The sequence below is a fragment of the Dendrobates tinctorius genome, unplaced genomic scaffold, assembly GCF_039654945.1.
Source record: "Dendrobates tinctorius isolate UK_male_01 unplaced genomic scaffold, ASM3965494v1 ptg000245l, whole genome shotgun sequence".
Lineage (NCBI taxonomy): Eukaryota > Metazoa > Chordata > Amphibia > Anura > Dendrobatidae > Dendrobates > Dendrobates tinctorius.
The window spans coordinates 7,333,597-7,361,150 of record NW_027361912.1 but is presented as its reverse complement, the minus strand read 5'-3'; the positions used below and the strand labels follow the sequence as shown (position 1 = coordinate 7,361,150).

Genomic DNA, 27,554 nt, shown 5'->3' with positions numbered 1-27,554 from the left:
AGGCTCCACTCCTGGTGGTGCCCTTCTGGACATTCCTTTAAGGTTCAGCTTTGCAACCATACTGCCCACGTAAAACAAACACTTTGCCTTCATGAACGCTGTTTGGAGGGTCATGACTCGTGGGAATAACGCCGCCCAATCAGTTAACCTGCTAGAGAGATCCTTCGTTGCTCCCAAGCATGACATCACACTCCCTAGGAGGAAGGTAATGCCACTGTGGCGACCGTACTCCTGGGGGCGACACAAGTGCACTGATGCCCAGCCACTGCTCGATGAATCTGCTGGTACATTGATCCAGACCACTACATTCCCCTCGCACGCTACACGGCCTGAATCTGACCCTGATGAAACTCAGGTTACCCTTCCCATATACAGTTCCATCTTACACCGTGACAAAGAGGAAGCTGCAGATGAAAGTGCAGGTTCGGCCCACCCGCCATCAGACACACCACCGTACTATCAGGGTCCCTGTGCCAGTGCCGTCGCCAACGAGTGGGCCCCACCTGCTTGCTCAGGATCACAGCACTTGCAAGGTTGAAATACTGTGCAGTGAGATGGAAGATGGGGACGACGAGGAGTCCAGACTAGTACAGGGATTCCCTAGCGAGGAGACTTATTTGATTGTTTTCAATGTTGGGACAGCAATTTTTGGGGAGCACTATACTCTGGAGAATGATAGATGGGGCCCACCATACACTGGAACATTCCAAAGGTGGACATCAGACACTGGAGCAGCATTTACAGGGCCCATTATACACTAGAGCATTAGAAATGGGGCCCATTATGTTTGGAGCATTATTTGGGCCCATAAGACAGTGGAGCTTCATCCATGGGGACCAACATATACTGTACCATTATGTGGAGCTCATCATATACTGTTTCAAACATTATATGGGACCAATGATTCTGTATGGAGAAATAGATGGGCCTCGTCATGAGATGTAAAAAGTGAAGTATTTTTCATGGTACTATACCGCTATTTCTCTGCCGTATCGGAGCATGATGGGTTGTGGTATGTGTTAAAGGGGTGCTCTTTCGCCCAGGGCACATGAAAACCTGAAGCCAGTCCTACCCCCCAACTTTAGCCAAATAACCCCCATTTTTCAGTGCGTAACTTGTATTATGAAGTTAATTAAGGTTGACAAGCTTAAGTAAGAAGAATTGATGCTTTTGGCATTCAAATGGGCACTGTAGGTGTGTTTCCTGTCCTCCTCTCACTGCCGACTTTTATTCCCCATTCACTTACATTGGGTTTCGTGTTTCGGGACGACCCCGACTTTTCCCTATAATCGGCCGATCTTGCTCGACCCGACTTTTGGAAAAGTCGGGTTTCACGAAACGAAACTCGACCCTAAAAAACCAAAAGTCGCTCAACTCTACTTGTCAGTAATTTTGTTTTTTTTGCTAATAACATTTGTACTTTTTTACTATTTTTTGTTCATGTGTACTTTTTGTTCTTTTTCTGAACCCATGGTACTGTAGCTAATTTCCCTGTATGTGGATGGCAGAGAAAAATGATGAAAGGCTTCAATACAGGATAGTCTGGATAGTGGATAAACAGCTCCAATGAAGTTTCATAGAAATTCAAGATATCCTGCAGTCTTATGGTGCATCAGTGTCAGCGCGAACTATCCGTCGACATTTGGATGAAATGAAACGCTTTGGTAGGAGACCTAGGAAGACCCAACTTCTGACACACAGGCACAAAAATGCTAGACTGCAGTTTGGCAAAATGTACGTGAGAAAGCCAAAATCCTTCTGAGAAAGCGTCTTGTGGACAGATGAGACCAAGATAGAGCTTTTTGGTAAAGCACATCATTCTACTGTTTATCAAAAACAAAATGAGGCATGCAAAAAAAGAACACAGTAGTTAGTCAAATATGGTGAAGGTTCAGAAATGCTTTGGAGTTGTTTTGCTGCCTCTGGCATTGGGTGCCTTGAGGGTGTACAAGGCATTATAAAATTTTAAGACTACTAAAGGATTTTGGGTCGCAAATTTAGTGCCCAGTGTCAGACAGCTGGGTTTGCGTCTTAGGTCATGGGTCTTCCAGCAGGACAATGACCCCAAATATTCTTCAAGAAACAGAAATGGATGGAAACAAGTGCCGGAGAGTTCTGGAGTGTCAGTCAGCAATGAGTCTGGATCTAAATCCCATTGAACACCTGTGGAGAAATCTTAAAATTGCTGTTGGGAGAAGGCACCCTTCACATATAAGAGACCTGGAGCAATTTTCAAAAGAAGAGTGCTCAAAAATCCTAGAGAAGTGTGAGAAGCTTGTTGATGGTTATAGGAAGCGATTGATTGTAGCTATTTATTCCAAAAGGTGTGCAACCAATTATTAAGTTGAGGGTGCCAACAATTTTGTCTGGCCCATTTTGGGGGTTTTGTGTGAAATTATGTAAAATTTGCCTTTTTTCTGTTCAACACTTTCGGCCATGACTGTATTTACAGAAACAGCGAATATACTGGAAAAGAGCATAAAGCAGATTAAGACCTTGTACACGCAAGCCTTTTTGGCCTTTTTTAACATATTAAATCAAAGGAATCTTATTCTTTACAATCATATTATATCATAACCTAGAGATAAAATATTTATTAGTCGTAGTACACAGCGACTAGTAATGAATAGTTAAGCTGAGATTCTCTCTCTCTCTCTGGAGGACTTGTCATTGATTAGACTTTACGACCCCAGTTCATTAAAGCAATTTTGCCAGTTATTTGCCTTTAATCAGCACCTATGACTTGCTCAAAACATTGAGTTAAATACTGTACCTTGTAAGAATCCCTGAGCTTCATTGATTCTAATGCTTTTTTAAGTTTTTTTCCTGCTTTGCTCAATGGCAGATATATTCAGATTTGTTGCTTTTGGAGCGCATTATGTGAAATCTCTGCTTTGCAGACCAACTAGGCATTTCATCAGAGTTGTCTGTGGGGACATGAGCTTTCACCCCTCTCTCAGCTCAGCAATGTCTGATGCTGATAGACTGCTAGATACGTTTCCAAACTGAGATTGACAGTACTTAGTAAGGAAGAGTGAAAGCACACACCCCTGAAGAAGACTGAACAAAAGCCCAGTTAGACTACAAAGCAGAGATTTCAAATAGTGCGCTTTACAAAAAAAAGATGTGAATATCTCTACAATGGAGCAAGAGAGCGCAAAACAGAAAAGAGCGGTAGAATCAGGGGAGCGCAGGGATTTTTTTTAAATACATTTTTTTAAGTTGGTAACTTTAAATTAGTAACTAAAACACATTGACTACTGAGTACATAAGCAAATACACAAACCATTTTCTTTTTCGACTCTTTTGCATTAATTACTTTATCTTGTACAGTTAAAAAACCTGCAATATGTTTACAATCTTGAAAATATCTGAAAGCAGTCGTAAAAATGCAGCAACTTTTTTTGTTGTAAAATCAGTGAGTCCCTGTCTTCTACTGATGGCTCTTCATCATGAGGCTTTCATTCATGATGTCTGATGTCCCTTCATCACAAGCCCCACATACATAGGGGAGTGTGGCTATAGGAGATTCAACGATATCAGTTGGACAGGGACCAACAAATGACGGGCCCTGTAACCCAAATTTACAGCTTTGTAAAGGGCGCATATTTATCCCTTCCTTTTTTCAGTGAATGGAGAAAAATTGAAGTAATTGAAGAAAACAACATATAAAAAAGATACAAACAACATAAAAGATACAAACATACAAAAAGATCTCCTGCAGAAGTGTGTCCACAACTCTCCGCCCGCATCGGTCATATTAATTCTCGACAGGAGGTTTCAGTTCCTGAAATGACAATATAAATGACATGAAATCTAGGGTATTATTTATATTACTTTCATATATAGTTTGTGATGATAGATGACTTTTCCATTCTCCACTGATTTATTAAATTAAGTGGCCATGGTGGTAATAAAGTGCGGAGCGACATTGTCTTCTCCTAACAGGTCCACTTGGCTTTTTTCTAGTGGCTGCATGATAAGCCATTGATTCTAGAACACACATTTCAAATTTTGGACCATGAGCCAAATTTGGCCAGCGATGCTGGCACTGACCCCCCAACATTGCACCTTCAACTGTATCGGCATCATGGATTCCGATACAGATGAAGCAATGATAGAAAAGGGGGCCCATCAGCTGACACTCCCTTCTCCATCATTCTTCCCCTGCGTGTGATGTTTCAGTGCAGCGGGAGCAATGATACCATTGTTTTGCACCCTCTGTGTGAGCAGTGAAGAGCTGCAGAATATATGCTGCAGAGACCGAAGCAGCTAAGAACCGGAGTAGAGCTATATATTTTTTAATTTGTGGCTCATTAGACTGTATGGAGGACTATGTGGGATCATTATTCTGTATGGATGACTATGTAGGTCCCATTATTCTGTATGGATGACTATGTGGGGTCATTATTCTGTATGGATGACTATGTAGGTCCCATTATTCTGTATGGATGACTGTGGGGTCATTATTCTGTATGTAGGATTACGTGGGGTCCATTATACTGTATGGAAGACTATGTAGGGCCAATTATTAATAATAATAATAATAATAAATTTTATTTTTATAGCGCCGACATATTCCGCAGCACTTTACATTTCAGAGGGGATTTGTACAGACAATAGACATTACAGCATAACAATAATCACATACAGTAGATTATAGCAAATACCAAGAGGAGTGAGGGCCCTGCTCGCAAGCTTACAGTCTATGAGGAAAGAGGTAGACACGAAAGGTGGGTGGTAACAGTTGCCCTGATTGTATATTATTTTATAAATTATTCTATATGAAGGAATATGTGGGGCTATTACACTGTATAGAGGACTATGTGTGGCCCATTATTTTGTATGGAAGACTATGTGGGGCCCATTATTCTATATGGAGGACTATATGGGGTCATTATTTTATAAGGAATGGTAAGGAAAAACTTCCTCAGTTGTAGACATGTTTTAGTAAATATCAAAACTAGCTTGTGACTTTGTCAAACTTCTTAATTTTGGCCCTCTGTATTTAATGTATTCATGAGACAACCCCTTAAACCTTTTCAGCCCCGAGTCTGTTTTCAACTTCCTGTCCAGGCCAAATTTTACAATTCTGACTGCTGTGACGTAGCGATCACTAGCGGGCTGGGGTATGCTCGCTTGGCAGCGATATTGGAGCACACAGGATCAGATTCCTTTTAAACAAGTCCACAGCTCTGGTTTACTACAGCCTCATAAACCACTTTAAAAACCCTGGTAAGCATGTGAACAACACAGAATCCACAAACAGTCTATTCCAGTCCAGTTTTGCTCACACAGTTCCAACACCTGATGTCCGTCAGGACACCATGCCCAGATTTCTGGGTTACCTGGCTAACATCACCACAGGTGTGTCAGCCTGGCTTCCCCTGGCTCGTGTCTGGTGTCCAGACCTTTGGTGTCTCCTGGACTGTTTGGAGCTCCAGACAGCTCCAATCTCACACATGAACTTCATTCATGTGCTCCACACAGGAAACAAGTAGGACTTTCTTGTCTTTACAGGAGCACTCCCCTTGGGAGGAGTGTGGTTAACCAGTCCCACCCATCACTTCTGGTTAATCCTAAATCCAGCCCTTTACTAAAAACACAGGTCTATGGTACTACAAGACCCAGCAACCTGTCCTGGATTCAGTCCGCAGCAGACTTCTGTCTGTGCGATACACACCTATTCCTGAGAATACCGCTAGTTGGTACATCGATCACACCACTTTATTAGGTAGTAACTCTAGAGTGTTTCAACATGTCTCAGTGTTTCTGAGATTTTTTCCGTGACACATTGTACTTAACATTATTGGTACATTTTTGTTGATATTATTTGCATTTATTTATGAAAATATCGATAGTTTGACTAAAAATGAGAAAATATCACAATTTTCAAGCTTTGAATTTTTATGCCCTTAAACCAAATAGTTGTAACTCCTAAAATAGATAAATGTTATTTATTATCACATGTCCACTTTAGATCAGCATCATTTTTGAAACATTTTTTGGATCATAAGACGCACTTTTTTACCCCAAATTTGGGGGGAAAATGGGGGTGCGTCTTATAATTAGAATTGTATTTTCAGTGGAGCTTACCAGCTGCGGAGGAGCGAGGTGGTCACTGCTGCCTAATGCTTCTGGTGGAGGCAGGAGTCAGGCGATGTTTGCAGGCCCCAGATTGGTAAGACGAGGTGCTCAGTGGTGCGGAGGCTCCGCTAAAATTTGGTGAAAGTGTGGAGACTGCACATCCATACTCTTCTATGCAGTGGTCTCTGAGAAAAGTGGTCGCTGGAGGTGGAGCATGCACAAATCGATATCTCCTCTCCAGAGATTTCTGCTCCCGAGATCTCAATAACGCATGTGCCACCTCCAGCATCCATTTTCCCAGAATCCACCACATTAGAAAGTATGGAAGGTGTGGGGCTCTGGGCTGTCACAAACTGTTGACGGAGCCCCCGTACCACTGAACACCAGGTCATACCTGCCTGGGGCCCACAGCCATGGTCCAACTTCTGCTGCCACAGAACACCCTGTCCCACCAGCCTAGAGCGTGCAAATTTCCTGCTTCCATCAGCAGCAACACTGCCACCTGGGACCCTACTCCTCCACGGCTGCCCGTCTGGTAAGCTATTGCAAAAGCAGATTATAACACGCACCATTTTATTAAAACATTTTTTTCCTATTTTCCTCCCCAAAATTTGTTTCTTATAAACAGGTACATCTTATAATCCACAAATTACAGTAATTTTTTTTGTTAGGTAGTTAGAAGAGTTAAAAGTTAATCAGCAATTTTCCATTTTTACAACAAAATTTACCAAGTTTCCTTAGAGACCACATCACATTCGAAGCAATTTTAAGGGACCTTTGTGATAGGAAATACCCAAAAGTGACTTCATTTTGTAAAACTGCACCTCTAAAAGTGGTCAAAACCACATTAAAGAAGTTTATTAACCCTTTAGGTGTTTCACAGAATTAAAGCAATGTAGAAGGAATAAATGAAAATTTTATTTTTGAAATAAAACATTTTTCATTTTCACAAAGGTAACAGGAGAAAACTGACCATAAACTTTGTGTACTCCATATGTGGTGGAAAACTACTGTTTGCGCACATGGCACGGCTCAGAAAGTAGCTAGTGGATGCCATGTTGCCTTTGTAGAGCACCTGATGTGCCTAAACAGTGGACTCCACACAAGTGACCAAGTAACCCCATTTTGGAAACTACACTCCTCAAGGAACTTATCTAGAGATATGTTGAGCACTTTGAACCCACAGGTGCTTCACAGAATTTTCTAACATTGAGCCGTGAAAATGAAAAAATATATTTTTCCCACAAAAATGTTGCTTTAACCCCAAATTTTTCATTTTCACAAGTTTATCAGGAGGAAATAGATGATACAATTATTTGTTGTGCAATTTCTCCTGAGTACACTGATACCCCATATGGGATGGAAAACTACTGTTTGGGCACATGGCAGGGAAGGAGCACCAAATGAATTCTACAGAGTAATTTTGTCTGGAATAGATTGCGGATGCCATGTCATATTTGAAGAGCCCCTGACATGCCAAAAACAGCAGAAACTCTCACAAGTGACCCCATTTTGGAAACTATACCGTACATCTGGAAGAATTCATCTAGGGATGTAATGAGCATTTTTAACCTTCAGGTGATTTACAGAATTGTATCAAATTGTGCTGAGTCAATAGAAAATTACCATTATTTCCACTAAAATGTTGCTTTGTCCTCAGATTTTTAACCCCTTTCTGACATCTAACATAATATTCTGTCTATGTGACCTGGGCCTATCTGACCAGTGTGAGGCTGTGACTGATGTCACATGTAGGGGTCGCTGTGTGTTACTCCCAGGATGCGGACAGAGCCCAATTAGACCCACTGGAGTGCCTTGTGGTCACAGCAGGATGCGTGTGAGTCATAGGGCAAAATAAAAGTAAGCATGGACCTGGTCAAGCTATCTGGCCTGGATTGTTCAAGAAAAACTGGTATAGGCTTTTATTTTTTAAACGGACTGCAGGAAGGAAGTGGGGCCAGTCTGTTTCCTCCAGGTCGGGTCTTACAGGTAGCCTAAGGCCACAGATTCCTGTTTGAGAGTGCATTGCAGTTACAGGTGTAGCTGTGATTGCAATGCAGAATAAAAATAAGAATAGGTTTTAGACATGCTAGTGTCCAAGGCAGATTTAGGGAAAACCTGCCCTGGCTTTTGGTGTTTTGAAACAGACTGCAGGATGGTAGTCGTGCAGTCCATTTCATTCCTGTCCGGGTTTTCCATGTGGCTGAAGGCTATAGTTTCTAGTTTAAAATCCCTGCAGTAAAGCATTTGGGGGTGTCAGTATCAGAGTGGAGTTTGCAGCAAGCAAAGCAGACGGCTCTGCAAAAGCTCAGCTCTATGTGAGAGTAACACAGAGCACTGCAGAGCAAACACCTGGCACCCGCAGCGTACACAGCGGTGCAGTTGAAGATTTGCTTCCCTGCTGCGATCCAGAGGATATTGTTTGCTATGTAGAGCTGTGAGTTTGACATCAATGCTGTGTTTTTGTGATTTAGACATTTAATGCTGTGAAGTAAACGCATTAAAAGAGACTTTTTGCTTGGAGCTTTGCTGGGTCACTACCTCATCACTGCATAAGTGTGCTACCACTGCACTACACCAGGTACGGAATATTACATCATCGTGATCTGCCACACAAACGGGGTGTGAGCGGGCAATCGCAGCCGGGTGTCAGCTGGTTCTAACAACTGACATCCGGCACTAGGTGCCAGGAGTAGTCACAGACTGCTCCCGGCATGTTAAACCCAGAAATGCTGCGATAGAATACGATCGCATCATTCCGGAAGTCAGCAGAGGGCTGACAGCCCTTCTGCCTTTGGTTTGGAGACCCCACGGTGTGACGCGGGGTCCCGATCATTGCCATGGTGACCCGATGTCATCATGACGACATCCAGGTCTCCAGACCTAGCAAATTTGCTGTTCATGCACAGCGCATGATCAGCAAGTCTCTCTGTCAGTGCAGCGCTAACAACTTCTATGGCATGCAGATGCTGCTTCATCTGCATGCTATAGAAGCCCCTCAAGGAAGCGGTATTCAAACTGCAAAACGCACGTTGAGGTATTCTGACAAGCATATGTGTAATACCACATCATGATGGGTATGTTTCTATAGCTTTTTTGGGCTTTATATTATGTATGCTTAGTAAATGTTGACCTTTGCATATTCCCTCCTCTGAACACCATTATTTCTTACTATTTGTTTTTTGTCCATCTTTGTTGCATGGCTTAAATGATTTGATTTCTTCACGGTGGTGTTTGTGGCTGCTTCAGGCGTGATTAAATCTATTGAGGCAACTCTGCACACACACTATTGTGGATTTTTTCATGGCTGCGGCAGCTATTTTCTTCGCTGTGGCACTGTGCCATTGATTTGATACTGCTGGGAAAAGTGCAATAACCTATACATCAATAATTAAGTGACAGTAAAAAATCCATTTTTGGCCCTAATATGTTAATGTAATTTTGACTTACTTACCCCTCAGTAGGCTGCCCAGTTGGATGTTATGAAAATTACCTAGTTGTTTGGTCTGTTTCTGCTACTGGTTCTTGGTTATTTATTCACATGATGCCTTATCCATTGATATATTACATTTGTCCTGTTTTCTCATATGTGTCTTTTTGCTACAATAAAAGTCTAACTTCATATATATAGTTTTCGACTCCAGTTTTCCCCTGTTCTTTTGCTATAGAAGCGATCAGCCTGCAAAAACTGATTGTCCTATAGTGAGACTAAATAAGAGTTAGAAAAAAGTAAAAAAAAAGTAAATAATTGTAAAAATATTTTTTTAAAAAAATCAAAAATAATTATAAGAAATCAGTATATATTCTATCACTAAATGGTTGAATGGAAAAAAAGTTAAACAATGACAGTACACATATTCAGTATCACTGTGTCCGCAACAACATGACCTAGAAAACTATCCAACTAGTTAACCCCTCTATTCAACACCATAAAAAAATAAAAAAAAGGCAAAAAACAATGCTTTTTCATCATATCATCTAACAAAAAGTGGAATAACACGCAATCAAAAAGACGGATATAAATAAACATGGTACCGCTGAAAATGTCATCTTGTCCCGCAAAAAAAAAGCTGCCATACAGCTTCATGACTGGAAAAATAAAAAAATTATAGCTCTCAGAATAAAGCGACGCAAAAATAATTATTTTTTCTATAAAATAGTTTTTATTGCATAAAAGCGCCGAAACATAAAAAAATATAAATAAACCAACAGAAATTCACGAATTGCTGGTTTTTGTTCATTATTATTATTATTATTATTTATTGTTATAGCGCCATTTATTCCATGGCGCTTTACATGTGAGGAGGGGTATACATAAAAACAAGTACAATAATCTTAAACAATACAAGTCATAACTGGTACAGGAGGAGAGAGGACCCTGCCCGCGAGGGCTCACAATCTTCAAGGGATGGGTGATAATACAGTAGGCGAGGGTAGAGCTGGTCATGCAGCGGTTTGGTCGATCGGTGGTTACTGCAGGTTATAGGCTTGTCGGAAGAGGTGGGTCTTCAGGCTCTTTTTGAAGGTTTCGATGGTAGGTGAGAGTCTGATATGTTGTGGTAGAGAGTTCCAGAGTAGGGGTGATGCGCGAGAGAAATCTTGTATGCGATTGTGGGAAGAGGAGATAAGAGGGGAGTAAAGAAGGAGATCTTGTGAGGATCGGAGGTTGCGTGCAGGAAAGTACCGGGAGACGAGGTCACAGATGTATGGAGGAGACAGGTTGTGGATTGCTTTGTATGTCATGGTTAGGGTTTTGTAATGGAGTCTCTGGGCAATTGGGAGCCAGTGAAGGGATTGACAGAGGGGAGAAGCTGGGGAATAGCGGGGGTTCATTCTGCCTCTCTCCCAAAAATCGGAATAGAAAGCTATCAAAAAATGGTACCAATAAAAACATCAACTTGTCCCACAAAAAACAATGACTATGTGGGCCGAAAAATGGAAAAAATATAGCTCTCAAAAATGTGGTGATGCAAAAACTATTTTTTACAATAAAAAGCGTATTTTAGTGTGTGACAGCAGCCAAACATAAAATCCTGCTATAAGACCTCTTTCACATGTCCTGATATTTCCAGTACCGGAGATGTCAGTGTCCGTGTGTGTAATACTTGCGGCACATGTGTGGCATGCGTGTGCCGCACCAGTACCACGTGGACGGGCGCCAGGGAAGAAGCATTGCAGTAAGCGCTGTTCCTAAGCGCTGGGTGCTGAACACAGCTCTCATCATTCTCCCCTGCTCTGCCGGCAAACGGCGTGAGCAGGGGAGAATGACGAGAGTTACATTTAAGTGATAAGAGACAGCAGGCCACGGCTGATGGGGCTATTACTCCCTTCAGCCTACCCCTGCTGCTGATTATAAGAGTGACAGCAGGAGCGGCTGAGGTATTCATCAGCCACCGCCTGCGCTAGAAACAAATAAATAAATGAAAATAACCTGCGTGGGTTCCCCTGCATTTTCTACACCCAGCCAGGCAAAAGTCACAGCTGGGGGCTGCAACCCTCCACTATCAGCTTCAGCAAGGCTGGTTATCAAGAATAAAGAGGTCCCAACACTGTTTTTTAAAATTATTTAAATAAATAATTTTAAAAAACGGCGTGAGGTCCCCCCATTTTTGATAACCAGCCTTGCTAAAGCTCACAGCTGGGGGCTGGTATTCTCAGTGTCACGAAGTGACTGGCCCTGTGTGACATGACCCAACAAACGGTCGGTCACTAAACAATAAACAAGGGGACACAATTACAACGGTGGTCCCTGCGGTAAGGAACGGGGAAATGGACACCTCCTGCGCTCTCCTGAGGCTGTGCCCTGGTTTATCCTGATGTCCCTATATGGCTTATTTCAAGCCGTCGCCAAGCAGGATACCTTAGCCCTCACTTGCCCTGCACCTATCCCTCAGTAGGGAATTGGCAAGTGTGAACACTGGTCCCACCGCTGCACTAATGCAACACCAAGGTAAAATGTAACAGACAAGGTAAGACAAACAACTCAGGGTTAAATCAACTATAAAACAAAACTTAGCTTTCTCTGCTGCAATGCACCGCACAGCAGAGTTAGGCACCAAATCAAGGTAATAGCTGAAGTTCCACTGCACTCAGCAAGCTCCTGACTCCAGCTTGGTTGGTCTCCAAAGAGGAAGTGTATCACCAACAGTTAGCTGAAGCATCAGGTGACCTTTTAAAGGAAGGTGGGAGTGGTCACCACCTGCATGAGCAAAACTGACCAGCCAGTAATTACACCAGCGGCCACTGGGGGAAAAACTGATATTGACCCCCGATGGCCTGAAAGGAAAAAAGGTTTAATATGCAAAACAAAAATCTGCCACAGATCCAAAAATGGATCGTGACACTCAGGCTGGTAAGGAGCCATGGATATTGACCCCCCAGCCTAAAAATAGCAGCCCGCAGTTGCCCAGAAAAGGCACATCTATTAGATGAAGCAATTCTGGTGCTTTTCCTGGCTCTTCCCACTTGCCTTGTAGCGGTGGCAAGTGGGGTTCATATTTGAGGGGTTGATGTCACCTTTGTATTTTCAGGTGATATCAAGCCCAGAGGTTAGTAATGGAGAGGTGTCAATAAGACACCTCTCCATTACTAACCCCATAGTCACATTGTATAAAAACACACACACCAAGAATAAAGTCCTTAAATTAAAAAAAGACACAGACTCCTTTAATAATCTTAATTAAACCATACTTACAATCACGCCTAATTCCACCGAAGCCCTCATTCTCCTGTAATAAAACTAAAATAAAAAAAAAATAACATACTATACCTGTCTGTTGTTCTGTCCCATGCCATAATCCTTATCTGGGGTAATAATTAGTTGAGAACCACTGGTGAATGAGCTGCTGGGAATGCAGCTTAAGTGACCTGGGGTGATGTCATAGAGGTTACTGCCAGTCATTGGGCTCTGTTCCAAGCCGGGCTGAGCTGCGCTGAGATCCCTGCTAGCACCATGAGGGCTTAATGACCAGGGGGTGACATCATAGAGGTTTCTTCTGGTCACTGGGCTCCGTTCCCAGCCAGGCTGAACTGCGGTGAGATGCCCACTAACACTGTGAGTGCTCACGGTGATAGCAGAGATCACACCAGATCTCACCGCAGCTCAAACCGTCTGGAAACGGAGCCCAATGACCAGAGGTAACCTCTATGATGTCACCCCTGGTCACTGTCACTGCATTCCCAGCAGCTCATTCACCAGTGGTTCTATGCCTGGACAGTCGCCAGTCGCATCTTGGCACCATCCATGTTGCAAACTAATTATCCCCCAGATATGGATTACAGCATGGGACAGAACGACAGACAGGTATGGTATATTAACTAATAATATTAGTGTGCGCTTGGAACACTCAAAGAAGAGGGAAATCTACATTGGGTGGTTATGGAAAAAAAAAAAAAAAAAACCTCTTATAAGTGCTCTTTATGTAGCTGGATAATAGCGAGAAAATAGCAATTAGTAATAGTCAATTGTAAGACCTCAGAAGAAGTGCTTAAGGGAAAAAGAATATATATAGATGCTGGTGGCAAACTTAGATCCAACCTGAACAATCACAAACTAAAAAGGCATGAGTGAGGGTAAAAACCTGAAATCACTGAAGAGGTTATATACTGCAGGGTAATTCTCCCTGATAGTAGCTTAAAAAAAAAAAAAGTCAAAGTCAAATTGCAGCCTGTGAACGGCTGTGCAGAGTAGCCGCAATAGTAAATGCACAAGTCAGAGAGCGGTACCTGTAAAGATAATGCGATGCGAAGTCCTCACTCCAGTAAGCGGTGCAGGATAAAATAGCGCTTTTTGCTCCAGCGCTTGGAAAAGGAGGGGTGGGTTTGTACACTGGGGTATAGATGAGTTACAGGGGCTGCCCCGGCCGGTGGCAGCCTCCTGTCAGTGTACCTCCAGCTGTGGAGCAGACGTGAGCGGCCTCTCGTGCTCCCGGCGTCTGTGAGCTGCTCCAGGTATACAGGACCTTCGTGATGTGAGTCAACACATGACCACGTCAGTTTCACTTGCTGGTGGTTGCGACGGGGACCAATGGACTTTCCAACATGTTTCAAAGACTAACTGTCTTCTTCCTCATGACGTGGTCATGTGTTGACTCATATCACGAAGGTCCTGTATACCTGGAGCAGCTCACAGACGCCGGGAGCACGAGAGGCCGCTCACGTCTGCTCCACAGCTGGAGGTACACTGACAGGAGGCTGCCACCGGCCGGGGCAGGCCCTGTATCTCGTCTATACCCCAGTGTACAAACCCCCCTCTCCTTTTCCAAGCGCTGGAGCAAAAAGCACCTGCACCGCTTACTGGAGTGAGGACTTCGCATCGCATTATCTTTACAGGTACCACTCTGTGACTTGTGCATTTACTACTACGGCTACTCTGCACAGCCGTTCACAGGCTGCAATTTGACTCTGACTTTTTTTTTTAAGCTACTATCAGGGAGAATTACCCTGCAGTATATAACCTGTTCAGTGATTTCAGGTTTTTACCCTCACTCATGCCTTTTTAGTTTGTGATTGTTCAGGTTGGAACTAAGATTGCCACCAGCATCTATATATAATCTTTTTCCCTTAAGCACTTCTTCTGAGGTCTTACAATTGACTATTACTAATTGCTATTTTCTCGCTATTATCCAGCTACATAAAGAGCACTTATAAGAGGTTTTTTTTTTTTTTTCCATAACCACCCAATTTAGATTTCCCTCTTCTTTGAGTGTTCCAAGCGCACACTAATATTATTAGTTATTTTACCTTATTTCTTTGACACCCTTGTGACAGGTGTCTTAGCGTTTGCTGCTGGAATTACACTCATACACAAGCGCCACTGAATCTCCATTAGGTATGGTATATTGTTGGTTTTTTTATTTTATTTTTATTACAGGAAAACGAGGGATTGTTGGAATAGGCGTTTGGTGAGTATAACTGTGCTTGTTATTTTTAAATTAAAAAGTAAACTCGTGTTTTGTTTTATTAATAATAAAAGAGTTTATTCTGGCTGTGTCTTTTTTTACCATATAACTATAGGATTAGTAATGGATAGGTGTCTTCGCTTCTCCATTACTAAGCCAAGGGCTTGATGTCACCTGACAATACAAAGGTGACATCAACCCCACAAATATGAACCCCATTTGCCACCGCTACAGAGCAAGTGGAAAGAGCCAGGAAAAGCACCAGAATTGCTGCACCTAATAGATGTGCCTTTTTTAGGCCACTGTGAGCTGCTATTTTTAGGCTGGGGGGATCAATATCAATGGCCCCTTACCAGCCTGAGAATTCCAGCTCCCAACAAGGTTGGTTGTCAAAAATGGGGGGAACCCACGCCGTGTTTTTTAAATTATTTATTTAAATAATTTAAAAAAACAGTGTGGGGGCCCCTATATTCTTGATAACCTGCCTTGCTGAAGCTGACATCTGAGGGTTGCAGCCCCCAGCTGTGAGTTTTGCCTGGCTGGTTACAGAAAATACAGGGGAACCCACACCGTTTTTTTTCATTTATTTATAGCACAGGCGGCGGCTGATGAATACCCCCATCAGCCGCTCCTGCTTTCACTGTTATTAGCAGCAGCAGGGGTAGGCTGATGGTACCTGGTGTCTTTTATCACTTAAATATAACGCTCATCATTCTCCCTTACTCACGCCGATTGCCGGCAGAGCAGGGGAGAATGATGAAAGCCATGTTCAGTATCCGGCGCCGGGGAACAGCACTTACTATAATGCTTCTTCCCCGGCGCCGATGCGTGTCACACGGATGACATCCATGTGTGTTATGCGTATGGGTATGGCCTGTGCTAACATGAAAAAATGGACATGTCAGCGTGTTTTGCCCACGGACACATGGTCCGTGGAAACATACTGACATGTTCACTGACCCAGTCACTTGAATAGGTAAATAGTGCTCTGTTCCTCCCGAGTCTCTCCGTATGGCTAAGTAGCATTATACAGCCACATATGGGTATTACCACGTTCAGTAGAAATTGTGCGATACATTTTTGTGCCATTTTTACCCACTTCTTGGGTAAAAATGTAAAATCTTTGGCTAAAGCAAAATTTTGGTTGTAAAAATTTAGTTATTTTGTCTTCACTGCAACTGCCCAATGGTATAACATTCTGTGACACACCCATGGTGTCAATATGATCACTGCACACCTGGATGAATTGGTTGAGAGATGTAGTTCATAAAATGGGGTCACTTATGGGGGGTTCTGCTGTTGTGGCACCTCATGGGCACTCCCAGTGGGTCATGGCACCTGCAAACCATAACAGTAAAATCTCCTTGCCTTCTGAGCTTTGCACCATGCATGAAATATATTTCCCGATTTCATGTAGGGTATTGGCACACTCAGGAAAAAATGGACCTTAGTTTGTTGTAAAAAAAATTCCTAATAGCCCTTAGAAAAAATAAAAACTTGGGGCTAAACAACATTTTAGTGGTAAAAATGTAATTTATTTTTTCTTCACCGCTCAGTGGTATAAAATTCTGTGAGGCACATGTGGTGTTAATATGATCACTGCACCCCTAGATAAATTCATTGGGGGATGTTGTTTGTACAATGAGTTCCCATATAGTAGGTTTCTGCTGTTATGGCACCTCAGGGGCTCTGCCAATGTGACATGGAACCCTCATATTATTCCAGCAAAACCTGAACTCCAATATGGCACCTCTTCCTTTCTGAACTTTGCACTGTGCCTCAAAAGTAGTATTCCTCTACATATGGGGTATCGGCATACTCAAGAGAAATTGCACAACAACCTTTGGGGTCCAATTTCTCCTGTTACCTTTGGTAAAATAAAAAATTTGGGGCAAAAAGATTATTTTTGTGGAAAAATATACAGTATGATTTTTTATTTTTACGGCTCTACGTTATAAACTTCTGTGACACACTTCGGGATTCAAAGAACTCACCACACATCTAGATAAGTTCCTTGGGGGATCTAGTTTCCAAAATGGTGTCACTTGTAGGGGTTTCTACTGTTTAGGCACATGAAGGGCTCTCCAAACGTGACATGGTGTCTGGTCTTAGATCCAGCCAATTTTGCGCTGAAAAAGTCAAACGGCGCTCCTTCCCTTCCAAGCTCCACCATGCACCCAAACAGTGGTTTACCCCCACATATGGGGTATCAGTGTACTCAGGACAAATTGCACAATAACTTTTGGGGTCCAATTTCTCCTTTTCCCCTTGGTAAAATAAAAAACTGGGGGAAAAATATTTTTGTCCAAAAAAATATGATTTTTTATTTTCACGGCTCTACGTTATAGACTTCTGTGAAGCACTTGGGGATTCACAATGATCCTTGGGGGATCTAGTTTCCAAAATGGTGTCACTTGTTGGGGTTTCTACTGTTTAGGCACATCAGGGGCTCTCCAAACGTGACTTGGTTTCCGATCTTGATTACTCTGTCTCATGGCTTGTCTATGAGTAGTGACTAGCATCACAAAGAGAGAGAAAAACGGAAAACGCAAAAATTGAAAACTGGCTATGGCACAGAGAGATAAAGTACCTAATAAGTAAGTGATAACACAGTGGTGCCTCAAAGGACAAATTCCTCTGATCCCTCACTAAAACCATTGTGTTTTTTCCTGGCTCTTTTGCAATGGGGACATCTTTGCACCCCAGTGCCTTAACTTGCCGTATATTACCCATGTCCTGGAGTGTAGGAGTCCTTCAGACATTGCTTGTCCATCCACATAGATTTTCTCCTGTCTTGTCCCAAGAACAGCAGAAAAGAGTGGGCCAATATGAATAGGAGTAATGTAACATTACATTTCCAGAGAAGCATACAAACCTCTAAACCCAATTGTTAATGGCAACACATACCGAGTCTTTGCACATCGTTTTTGGAACACGAGGGTAAGGATAAGTCCGGCCACAAGAAGAAGGGAGATAAGGATGACCACCACAATGATAACAATGTCTGAAACGAAAGAAGAAATATTGATAACTGGCAGAGTGATATTAGGCCTCAGCTTTCTACTTTGTGTGACTTTTGAAGGTTATACTGATTCTTCATCATCACATTAAGTTCTGATATTATGCTGCTCCCATCTTACTTAAGTAGTGGTGTAGTTACTGGAGGCTCAGAGGTAGAAGATGAACTTCCGACAGAGATGGGTTTTTATCATTTTTGATATATTATGGAAAGACTCGGCACACCAGAAAAGATACAAACATCCTGAATGGGCATTAACATTCCTAGGGATGGACATTAAAGGGTTATTTTAATCTGAAAAGGACTGTTGTTTGGGTGTGGGTGTACCCATTAAACACCATACCTATGTCTTCCTCAAGTTTTCCCTTGCCATTGATAAATATATAGCAGATGTGCCCTGGCTGACATGGTAACAACGCCACTGTTGTTCCAAGTCTGTGTCTGGTATTGTAGCTCAGCCCCTAGTATTCACCCGATTGGTGATGAGTTGACCTGTAGCATCATACACACACGGTGCTTTTTTTGAGAAATAATATCCTATGGGGATTGTTAGAATACCTACTTGTTTCTAAGAAGATGTCACAGTTCGGTGGTGCCCAACCTTCTTGGCATTGACATTGTAGCTGATGGTCACAAACCTGAAGGAAATCAAACAACTTGTCAGTACAGTCTGACGTATACATATATCCTGTTCATACAGCCAGGAATGAGAATTATATATTAGAGGAAAGTCGAGTGAAGCCAACGATTTTGGCGAGATTAGCCACCCAACTGATGTGCATGGAACTCTCCCTCGCTCGAATAATGATGCAAGGGGAGGTGGTGATCAGTCATGTGGAATTTCAACCCCTGATCCTTTCATTCTAAGAGTACATAAGCTTCTGCCAGCTGGCACCTTAAACAAGACCCATCATTAGGTCAAAAGAGGTGAAATCTTGCTCATATTTTTCTTCTGCTTTCCAAGTTCTCTGCTTTTTATTTTTTTATTTTATTTGGGGGAGGAGTAAGGGAGGAGTTGAGTTTCTAAATCTCACATACTGTTCCAGAGATATGGGCCTTTTATTTAGTGTGACCAATATGCTTATTTTTTATGTCTTTTCCAAGGGAACACTGGTCACAGAGTAGTCTAAAGACATGTTCCCAGTGAATCCTGCGAGTAACTCCCCTATGGTAAAAACGATATTTTGCAAACCAAGTAAAAAGGTACATAAAACCATATGGCTGATAAAAAAATAAGACTGAAGAGCAAGAAAAGAGCCATCAAAGTTATTAAAGAGAAGGGGGAACTGCAGAATAAAGACAGGTTTTTAAACTTGGTGTTATTCAGCTTGGTAAAAGGAAGGCTTAGGGTTCGATCTTATTTGAATGTACTTGTCACGGGTTACCGCGACAAAGAGGGGCCAGAAGACTGCCGCATTTGATTTCATGTACACCTGCACTGATTAGAAGCACTTCACGGTCATATTAAATGGTGCAGGTTTCTGTTAGCAGTGCATGGGTTAAATTGCTCAGTTGAGAGCTTCTGGAGCTTTCCAGCTTTGATAGTCCCAGCTGTTCAATATTGGCCACTAGAGTTGAGCGTAACGGGTTGAAAAAATTCAAAAGTCGCCGACTTTTGGCAAAGTCGGGTTTCATGAAACGAAACCCGACCTTAGCGTGGTCGGCCACGAGGTCGCGACATTAGCGCCAAAGTCGCATTTCAAAAGATGCTTTTGCGCCCTTTTTCAGCCAATCAGGAAGAATGGACACTGTGGGCAACGTGATGACATAGGCAGCAGTCACCACCATGTTTGAGAAGGGCATGCAAGTGATTGGCTTGCTTTGTGTGGCGTCACAGGGGGTATAAAAGGGCGTGCACGCCGACCGCCATCTTACTTATGCTGATCTCAGAATAGGGAGAGCTGCTGCTGATTCTGTAGGGAGAGAGTTAGGCAGGGAAGAAGATACCAAAAACTGCTTCTGCTGCTTGCGATTTTGCCTGTACAACACGCCAGTTACTGTGCAGTGCAAGGGGAGGCTATATTTTGGTGCATCAGCGCTGTTGGTTATTAGGCTGCCTTTTAAGGCTCCCTGATAGCTGCATTGCTGTTTTCACACTGCTGAGCAAACTGCTTTTTTCAAAGCAATCCAAATTTTATTGTTCTGTCCTGGTGAATTACTGAGTGTTCATTTTTTCACACACCGTACAGCGGTGTACGCTCCTCACACAGTACCGTGTACCGGCTGTTATCACGGCAAAATTGAAGCTATCTGTGTGTGACTCTGTAAGAAAAAGCCGAGGAGTTTGTCCGTTCTTACAGACCTACACTCTAGGGAGATTCCAATTCTGCCCAATTCTATATACACCTTGTAGTTTGTCATACACCAGCCAATTTCTGCCTGTCACATTGCGGTGTAATCTGTCCTGGGCCAGAGACAATAGTTCAGCGTCCTCCAATCTACAGTGAGCTTCAAATTCCCACCAATACTATATACAGCTTCTGCCTTCTCATACAGCAGCCAATTTCTGCCTGTCACATTGCGGTGTAATCTCTACTGGGCCTGAGACAACAGTTCAGCGCCCTCCAATCTACAGTGAGCTTCAAATTCTCACCAATACTATATAGATCCTCTACCTTGTTTTACAGTACCATATAGCTGTTATTTTGGGTACCTTTTTCAAAAAATTGAAGAAGTATGGTGGAAGAGTCCGTGGAAGTGGGCGGGTGTTGCCAGCTGGTCCTGATGGTGGTGTTGGTGGTGGTGCTTCTGCTGGTTGTGGCAAAAGCACAATAGCACCTAAGGCAGGAGGTGGTGAGCCTGCGTCATTGTCTGGCTCCACAAGGCCTCGTAGGCTCCATTTTCTGGGAGTAGGTAAACCGCTTTTAAAGCCGGAGCTTCAGGAACAAGTTTTGTCTTACATTGCTGACACAGCCTCCAGCTCTATCGCCTCCTCTTCTGAAGTTTCAAAAAATAAAAGCACTGCGTCGTCAGTGGAGGCTCCTGGTCAGGAACAACACCTTTCCTTGTGTCCTTCACCCCTACCAAAACTGAAGGATGCGGCAGGCCACACTACAGATTACTCCATGGAGCTCTTTTCTCATACCATGCCTGGGTTATCAAGTCAAATCGTGAATTCCCCAGGCCAAGATGAATCTGACATGGAGTGCACTGATGCACAGCCACTGCTAGATTTATCTGCTGGTACATTCACTCAGAGCACAACATTGTCCTCGCAGTGTGCTGAGCAAGAATCTGACCCTGATGAAACTCAGGTGCCCCTTCCCGCATACTATACCACCATACACGGTGACACAGAGGAAGGTGCACATGACATTGAAGAAGAGGTGGTGGATGACCCAGCTGTTGACCCAGATTGGCATCCATTGGGGGCAGAGGGTGCCGCTGCCAATAGCTCAGAAGAGGAGGAGGAGCATCCGCAGCAGGCATGGACATCGCAACAGCTGTTATCTGGCAGGCCCGGAGCAGTCCGAAAACGGGTTACAAAAACCAAAAGAGTTGCAGGACCTCTAGGCCAGACGGTCAAATTAGCACAGCGTGCAAGGCCTCAAAATGTCTTCCATAGTAGGAAGAGTGCAGTGTGGCACTTTTTTGAACAAAATCCTAATGATCAGGCAAAGGTTATCTGTAAGAAGTGCGCAAAGACCTTTAGCCGAGGGAAAAATCTGAGAAATTTGAATACCAGTTGCATGCTTAGACATTTAGCCACCATGCACTTGCAAGCGTGGACGGACTACCAAACCTCACGTGCCACATGTGCAACTTCTCCCAAAGAAGGTAGTCAGCAATGCTACATTGTTTCCCCCACTGTAAGCCCACCGGTTAGCACACCACCAGCAGCAAATGTTGAGGTGTCGTCGCAAGGCCAAAGCAGTCAGGGAATCACAATGTTATATCAACGAAAGACTGAATCTAGGCCATCAGAAAGAACACCAAGTCCATCACCATCATCAACCCTCTCTCAGTCCGCCATGTCCACCGCTAGTTCCACCATATGCAGCTCTCAAGTCCAGCTCACCCTACCAGAGACTATGAGTAGGGCAAGAAAGTACTCATCCTCTCATCCGCGTACACAGGGTTTGAACGCTCACATTGCCAAACTAATCTCGTTAGAGATGATGCCCTATTGCTTGGTTGAAAGCGCAGCTTTCCGCGAACTCATGGCCTATGCAGTACCACGCTATGACCTACCCAGTCGGCACTTCTTTTCTCACAAAGCCATCCCAGCCCTCCACCTTCATGTGAAAGACCACATTGTCCATGCACTCAAGCAATCAGTGAGTGGAAAGGTGCACCTCACAACTGATGCATGGTCCAGTAGGCATGGCCAGGGCCGTTACGTGTCAATCACTGCGCGCTGGGTTAATGTGGTGGATGCAGGGTCCACAGGGGACAGCAGTGGTGGGACAGTGCTGCCTAGCCCACGGTAAAGGAAACAGTTGGCTGTAGGCGTTTGACCCTCCTCCAGAAGCGAAAGCTCGTCCACAGACCGCAGTCGCACGAGCACTCCATCCGCAGCTGCCAGTGTTGCACACGAGGTGTCCCCCTATCGATCAGCTAGTGCAAAGCGTCAGCAGGCTGTGTTGAAGATGATGTGTTTGGGCGACAGACACACCGCGGAGGTACTGGCCGACTACTTTCAGCGACAAACTGAGTCATGGCTGGGCAGTCTACATCTTGAGGCAGGCAAGGTAGTTAGTGATAACGGCCAGAATTTTGTGGCAGCCTTAGCCCTTTCAAAACTCAGACACATACCTTGCTTGGCTCACACCTTGAACCTGGTGGTGCAGTGCTTCCTCAATAATTATCCGGAGTTAACAGGCCTGCTCCATAAGGTTTGAAGACTGTGCTCACACATCCGCATGTCACCGGTACACTCCAGTCGTATGCAGAAGCTGCAGAGATTGCTACACCTTCCCAAGCACCGCCTCATTATCGACATTGCAACAAGGTGGAACTCCACCCTGCACATGGTTGAGCGGCTGTGTGAACAGAGGCAGGCCGTAATGCATTTGTGGGAGGATACACGGGCAGGCACTTTGAGGGTAGACATGGAGTTGCCAGGTGTGCAGTGGTCGAAGCTGAAAGACCTCTGTAAAGTCCTTCAGTGTTTTGAGGAATGCACACGGCTGGTAAGCGCAGACGATGCCATCATAAGCATGAGCATCCCACTTATGCGTCTGCTCATGCAAACTTTGACACACATTAAGGTTGATGAGGAGGAAGGGGAGGAGGGAAGCCTTGGTGACAGTCAGCCGTTGTCTGCTCCGGGACCTCTCCTGGACGAGGCGGAGGAAGAGGAGGAGGATGATGATGGGGATGGTTATTTAGGGGAGGAGGATGCTTCTCGTGGGGCAAGAGAAAATGTTGGCGTGGCAAGGTCTGGTACAGGCTTTGTGCGAGACTGGAGGGATGTGGATTTGCCAGAAAGTCCTCCTCCACCCAGCACTCGCAGTGCATCATTGACACCGGGAACATTGGCCCACATGTCAGATTATGCCTTGCAGATCCTAAAAAGGGACCCCCGCATTGCCAAAATGATGAACGATGACGAGTACTGGTTGGCCAGCATCCTGGATTCACGCTATAAAGGCAAATTCCAAAACATAATGCCACAGGAGAACCTTGACCTAATATTGGCTAACAAACAAGCAACTCTGGTAAACCGGTTGGTTGAGGCATTCCCAGCACACAGCAGCGGTGATGGTTCTCACACGAGCCATAGGGGCTGGGGGCAGCTTGGAAGAGGTGTTCGTGGTGCACACATCAGAAGTGGCGTTGGAGACAGGGGTTTCATGACCATGTTGTGGACTGATCTTTCAAGTCCCGCTCACATGACTGGTAATACTGCATCGATTGAAAGTGACAGGAGACAGCAGTTGTCAACTATGGTTACAAACTACTTCTCGTCCCATATCGATGTTCTCCCTCACAGGTCATTCCCATTTGACTATTGGGCCGCTAAACTGGACACCTCACCTGAATTGGCACAATATGCCTTACAGGAGCTCGCTTGCCCAGCTGCAAGTGTGCTATCGGAAAGAGTCCAGTGCAGCTGGATCAATCCTGACAGAAAAAAGGACCCGCCTGTCGACCAAAAATGTGGATGATCTAATCTTCATTAAAATGAACCATGCATGGGTTTCCAAGGATTTTGTCCCACCTTCCCCTGATGACACATAGGTTGCCAGAAAAATGGCTTGCTTTGGTCCTCCTCTTCCTCGGACTTGACCAATTTCGCCTTTAGCAGCAGCTGAATGTCCCACATCAACATATGCCATTTTGTAAACCTCCCTAACTGGGCTGCCTCCCCCCATGGCCGGGGTCACCAGCTAGCGCACGCAACCGTGCGAGTGCCGTTGCCCTGGACAGGTGGGTAGGCCGACTCTTGGGCGCGGGCGCTGGCACAGGGCCCCCAATAGTACGCAAAAGTGTCTTTGCCGGTGGGAGGGTCCACCCGCCGTCAGACACACCCCAAACACCGCCATACTATGAGGGGCCCTGTGCCAGTGCCGTTGCCAACGAGTGGGCCCCCCCGCTTGCTCCGGATCACAGCACTTGCAAAGTTGAAATACTTACCTCTCCCTGCTCCACCGCCATGACGTCTTCCGCGTGTCCTGACAGTGATATTCTGATCAGAGAGCACAATGACATCACGTCTGTACGCCCTCTGCCTAAACAGCCAAGTGCAGTGAGATGGAAGATGGGGACAACGAGGAGTCCAGACTAGTACAGGGATTCCCTAGTGAGGAGACTTATTTAATTGTTTTCAATGTTCGGACAGCAATTTTTGGGGAGCACTATACTCTGGAGAATGATATATGGGGCCCACCATACACTGGAGCATTCCAAAGGTGGACATCAGACACTGGAGCAGCATTTACAGGGCCCATTATACACTAGAGCATTAGAAATGGGGCCCATTATATATGGAGCATTATTTGGGTCCATAAGACAGTGGAGCTTCATCCATGGGGACCAACATATACTGTAGCATTATGTGGAGCTTATCATATACTGTTTCAAACATTATATGGGACCAATGATTCTGTATAGAGAAATATATGGGCCTCATTACTCTGTATAGCGCACTATGTGGTGCCCATAATACTGTATGGAGTTATATACTGTTCGTTTTTGGAGCTATTGGAGAATTTAAATTCGATATCAGTCATGAGATGTAAAAAGTGAAGTATTTTTCATTGAACTATACCGCAATTCTCTGCCGTATCGGAGCATCATGAGTTGTGGTATGTGTTAAAGGGGCGCTCTTTGGCCCAGGGCACATGAAACCCAGGAGCCAGCCCTACCCCCCCACAACTTTAGCCAAATAACCCCCAGTTTTCAGTGCGTAACTATTATTATGAAGTAAATTAAGGTTGACAAGCTTCAGTAATAAAAATTGATGTTTTTGCCATTCAAATGGGCACTGTAGGTGTGTTTAATGTCCTCCACTCCCTGCCGACTTTGCTTCCCCATTGACTTGCATTTCGTGTTTCAGTCGGCCTTCGACTTTTCACGATAATCGGCCGATTTCGTTCGACCCGACTTTTGAGAAAGTCGGGTTTCCTGAAACCCGACTCGACCCTAAAAAAGGCAAAGTCGCTCATCTCTATTGGCCACTCCTCTTTCTTATATATACTCACCTCTGGCAATCATGATTGCCAGTGTTAATATTATGCTGCCTGGTTCTGAGGTTGGAGGTGTTGGTTGTTTGAGGAGATGTTTGGAGTGTTATTTTAAGACCGTTGTTTGGTGTTTAGTCTGTGTGCATATCTTTGTCCACTCATATTTGTTTTTTTCTTCCTATACTTCCTGGTGTTCCTATCTGTTGTTTGTGAGTGCATTTTTTTATGATTAATATTTTCATTTATCCCTGTCCATCTTCCCTTGTTAGTTTAGTTAGTGTATTCTTATACACTACTATTCCACACTTCCCTTGGTGGTGGAGTGGACAGTCTAAGGCTGATTTAGGAGCTCAGCAAGGTACGTGACCCCAGCGTCTTCACCACTGTAAGTAATTCGGGGAGAAGGGTTAGCTAGGGCACCCCTAGTTTTAGGGATAGAGAAGGAATCCCTAGCTCAGGTGTTATGATTGAGTCACCGTAGGAGGCAAAAATAGTAATGCTAGCTAAGTCCAGAAAACCAGAGAAGTTGGCAGCTATCGGATTGCAGACCCCTGAACCTATCAACACAACTAGCAGTAGCCGACAGCAGTAGCAGACAGAAAGATAGACTGAGCAAAGATGGGGCCCACGCTAGCTTAGATAGGAAAGGACAGGAAGGCTGCTGTCTGCAATCCGTGAAAAACCCTATGAAAATAAGAGCCAACAAACTGACAGTAAAAAAGGCCCTGAAGACGCTAGGCTTCAAAAAAGCTATGTCAGTACTCAGGAATATTCTGAAGACAGAGCAACAGGCAAAAGGAGATTCAGCTAACCCCAGCAGGGAATGGCAGAATCCAGAAAAGCAAGGAAAACAAAACACTAATGCAAAAAGGCAAAGCAGAAATCTTAGCTTTAGATGAGCAGGAATCAGACTGGTTTCCTAGAAGTCCATAGAGAAATCACCCGCAGGCCAGAAGGGCGTCGGCAGCCTTATATCCAGTCATTAACTCCACTCAGCCAGTCATCATCATCAGCCCCAGGTGTTTGACAATCAGGCTCACTACCTTTCTTCACCAGAAGAGGGAGTTCCTCGGGCCTCAGTAGTGAAGGGGAAAATGAACTCACAACACTCAGGATATTAAACAACAACACAGCCATGACAATACTGCAGCGATGGCTGGAGAAGCCACCACCATACAGGGAGACAAGTACACAAGGTACACAAGATGAAGTGCAAACAACAAAGGGTTATTTTATTGACAGGCAAGGAATGCAGTGAAAGGAAGGTGCAAACAGGGGCATGCAATGACAAAAGACAATTTACAAGAGTGATATTCTTTAGCTGGGCCGTCAAATAGCACGGTGCACCAACTATCACAGAACAATATACTTTCCAACAGGCAAAACAACACAGTATGATGCTACTCTAACTATAGCCCAGCTGGCCTCTGCTACGCAGGCCACACGGCTGCTGTGCTCTGTCTATTGCAGCCTATCCTAAGCCCTAACATGTGCACAAACTGGGTTAAACTCACAGTAATGTTGGAGACTCAGTCCAGTCCCAGGGGCCCCCTGCAGTCCTATACGATGGTGCGCACGTCTATCCGGAAGCTCCGTTAAAACTGGTCTTCTACTTGCTTACAGGTCCTGGAGATGCTCCTGAAAATGGTAGATTCCGTTCTTGTATTTCTTCATGGCTCCTCACGATAACACAGGACCACCACCTTTGTTATCCCCAGAAGAATCTAATCAATTGGGTCACCCTCCCAGGGCTGTGGGTTACTCGGTACCGGGCCGGTCTCTCAGAGGGGAATGTCACAGCAGCGGTGACCCAGTCCATGGCCCTGGGAGCCCATGTAAAAGGGATTAAGTGATGGAATAAAGTTTATGAGTGAATGATTCGTGACGCCACCAGTGGTGTTCGGCAATGAAGATGTTAAG

At 44.3% G+C, this 27,554-nt stretch overlaps 1 protein-coding gene across 1 annotated transcript in view; it reads right to left on the bottom strand.

The window, feature by feature from the left end:
• Positions 1-2,531: 2,531 nt before the first annotated feature.
• LOC141060798 (zinc metalloproteinase-disintegrin-like protein H3) overlaps positions 2,532-27,554 on the bottom strand; it is a 187,038-nt gene continuing 162,015 nt past the window's right edge. Inside the window, exons 18-20 of the mRNA XM_073557153.1 lie at positions 18,569-18,644; positions 17,895-17,991; positions 2,532-3,787 (exon numbers count right to left, since the gene is read on the bottom strand). Of these exons, the coding sequence (XP_073413254.1) occupies positions 3,781-3,787; positions 17,895-17,991; positions 18,569-18,644 (180 nt within the window). The 3' untranslated portion in view covers positions 2,532-3,780. The remainder of the gene's footprint in view (positions 3,788-17,894; positions 17,992-18,568; positions 18,645-27,554) is intronic.